This window comes from Lagopus leucura, unplaced genomic scaffold (assembly GCF_019238085.1).
Source record: "Lagopus leucura isolate 7727_CA_CO unplaced genomic scaffold, USGS_WTPT01 33791-0_obj-0_obj, whole genome shotgun sequence".
In the NCBI taxonomy this organism is placed as follows: domain Eukaryota; kingdom Metazoa; phylum Chordata; class Aves; order Galliformes; family Phasianidae; genus Lagopus; species Lagopus leucura.
Window position 1 is genome coordinate 1 of NW_024969386.1, and position 2,462 is coordinate 2,462.

Sequence of the window (2,462 nt, forward strand, 5' to 3'; positions counted from 1 at the left end):
ATGGGGGGGGATGTGGGGTGCGAGGGGGATATGGGGGCTATGGGGTGATGGGGGATGTGGGGCGATGGGGGGAAGGGGGGGTAATGAGGGTGATGGGGGCTATGGGGCGGGATGTGGGGTGGGGGGCGTGATGGGGGACGTGAGGGGGCAATGGGGGATGTGGGGGAGGATGTGGGGCAACGGGGCATGGGGGGTTCATGGGGCTAATGGGGGTAATGGGCTCCATGGGGCCTCTGTGGGGCCCATGGGGTCTCTATGGGATCAGTGGGGTTTCTATGGGGTCCCTATGGGGTTTCTATGGGTTCAATGGGGTCTCTCTGAGGTCTCTATGGGGTCGCTATGGGGTCTCTATGGGGTCCCTGGGGTCACTATGGGGTCCATGGGGTCTGTATGGGGACTCTTTGGGGTTTCTATGGGTTCAATGGGGTCGCTATGGGTTGCTATGGGTCTCTATGGGGTCGCTATGGGGTCGCTATGGGTCGCTATGGGGTCCCTATAGGGTCGCTATGGGGTCGCTGTGGGTCGCTATGGGGTCCCTATAGGGTCGCTATGGGGTCTCTATGGGTCGCTATGGGGTCCCTATGGGGTCTCTATGGGGTCTCTATGGGTCTCTATGGGTCCCTATGGGGTCCCTATGGGGTCCCTATGGGGTCCCTATGGGGTCGCTATGAGGTCTCTATGGGTCACTATGGTTTGCTATGGGGTCCCTATGGGGTCTCTATGGGGTCTCTATGGGTCTCTATGGGTCACTATGGGTCACTATGGGTCGCTATGGGTCTCCCTGTTCTTTGCAGCGCCCCCCCCGGCGCGCAGTGCCCGCGCTGTGCTGCCATGTTGAGCTGCGAGAGCTGCCTCAGCAGCGCCACCTGTGGCTGGTGCTGGGATAGCAGCGAGCCCACGGCCGGCCGGTGAGCGGGAATGGGGGCCTGGGGGGGTGGGGGGCTGCGTGGGGCTCCGTGGGGCTCCATAGGTCTCTATGGGTCTCTATGGGTCTGCATAGTTTTCTATGGGGTCTCTATGGGCCTGTATAGTTCTTTATGGGGTCTCTGTGGGTCTCTGTGGGTCAATGAATCTCCATGGGGTCTCTCTATGGGTCTCTGTGGGTCTCTATGTTTTTCTGTGGGTTTCTATGGGGCTCTCTGTGAGTCTCTATAGGTCTCTATGGGTCTCTGTGGGTCTCTTTGTGCTCTCTGTGGGTCTCTATGAGTCCCTATGGGTCCCTATGGGTCTCTGTGGGTCTCTGTGGGTCTCTATGGGTCTCTGTGGGGTCCCTCTGGGTCCCTATGGGGTCCCTATGGGGTCTCTATGGGTCTCTGTGGGTCCCTATGGGTCTCTATGGGCCTCTATTGGTCTCTGTGGGGTCTCGATGGGTCTCTATGGGTCTCTATGGGTCTCTGTGGGGTCCCTCTGGGTCTCTATGGGGTCTCTATGGGGTCTCTGTGGGTCCCTATGGGTCTCTATGGGCCTCTATGGGTCTCTGTGGGGTTTCTGTGGGTTTCTATGGGTTTCTATTGGTCTCTCTATGGGTCTCTATGAGTTTCTATGCGTCTCTCCACGGGGTCTCTCTAGGTCTCTATGGGGTCTCTGTGGAGTGTCTATGGGTCTCTATGGGCCTCTATGGGTCTTTTGGGTCCCTATGGGTCTCTATGGGGTCTCTGTGGGGCTCTGTGGGGCTCTACGTGTCACTGACCTTTGACCCCCTGCCCTTTGACCTCTGACCCCAGCTGTGTTCCCGGTGACTTCTCCTCCCCCTGGGATTTCCCGCACTGTGGGGCGGTGCTGCCCGGGTCACGTGACGCCATGTGGGCCTTCATCGAGTGCCCGCGGCACGACTGCAGCCCCGCCCCCTCCGGGAGCTCCAACCAATCAGAAAGCAGCGCCTCTTACACCAGCCCCACCCCCATTGGGAATGGTGTTTATAATGAAAGCCACGCCCCCACCGGAAGTGCCAGTTATAATGGAAGCCACGCCTTCTCTGGAAGCCCCGCCCCCAGCAGAAGTCCCGCCCCCCCAGGCTGCCACCCAATGGCGCGCTGCGTGCTGACGCCGTCGGGGTTCCGGTGCCGCTGTCCTCCAGGGTACCTGGGGGATGGAGTGAAGGAGTGCAGCCGGACGTGAGTGGGGCTGCGGGGTCAAAGGGGGTGTTGGGGTCAGTGGGGTCATTGGGGTCATTGGGGACATCATGGATGTTGGGGTCAGTGGGGTCATTGGGGTCAATGGGGATATCATGGATGTTGGGGTCAGTGGGGTCAATGGGGACATCATGGATGTTGGGGTCAGTGGGGTCAGTGGGGTCAATGGGGACATCATGGATGTTGGGGTCAGTGGGGTCATTGGGGTCAATGGGGATATCATGGATGTTGGGGTCAGTGGGGTCATTGGGGTGAATGGGGACATCATGGATGTTGGGGTCATTGGGGTCATTGGGGACATCATGGATGTTGGGGTCAGTGGGGTCATTG

At 59.7% G+C, this 2,462-nt stretch overlaps 1 protein-coding gene across 1 annotated transcript; it reads left to right on the forward strand.

The window, feature by feature from the left end:
- The first annotated feature begins 771 nt into the window (after positions 1 to 771).
- LOC122194122 (multiple epidermal growth factor-like domains protein 8) lies at positions 772 to 2,118 on the forward strand. Its single transcript, XM_042895045.1, has 2 exons — positions 772 to 908; positions 1,725 to 2,118. The coding sequence occupies exons 1-2, from the start codon at positions 772 to 774 to the stop codon at positions 2,116 to 2,118; spliced, it is 531 nt and encodes a 176-aa protein (XP_042750979.1).
- Positions 2,119 to 2,462: the final 344 nt, after the last annotated feature.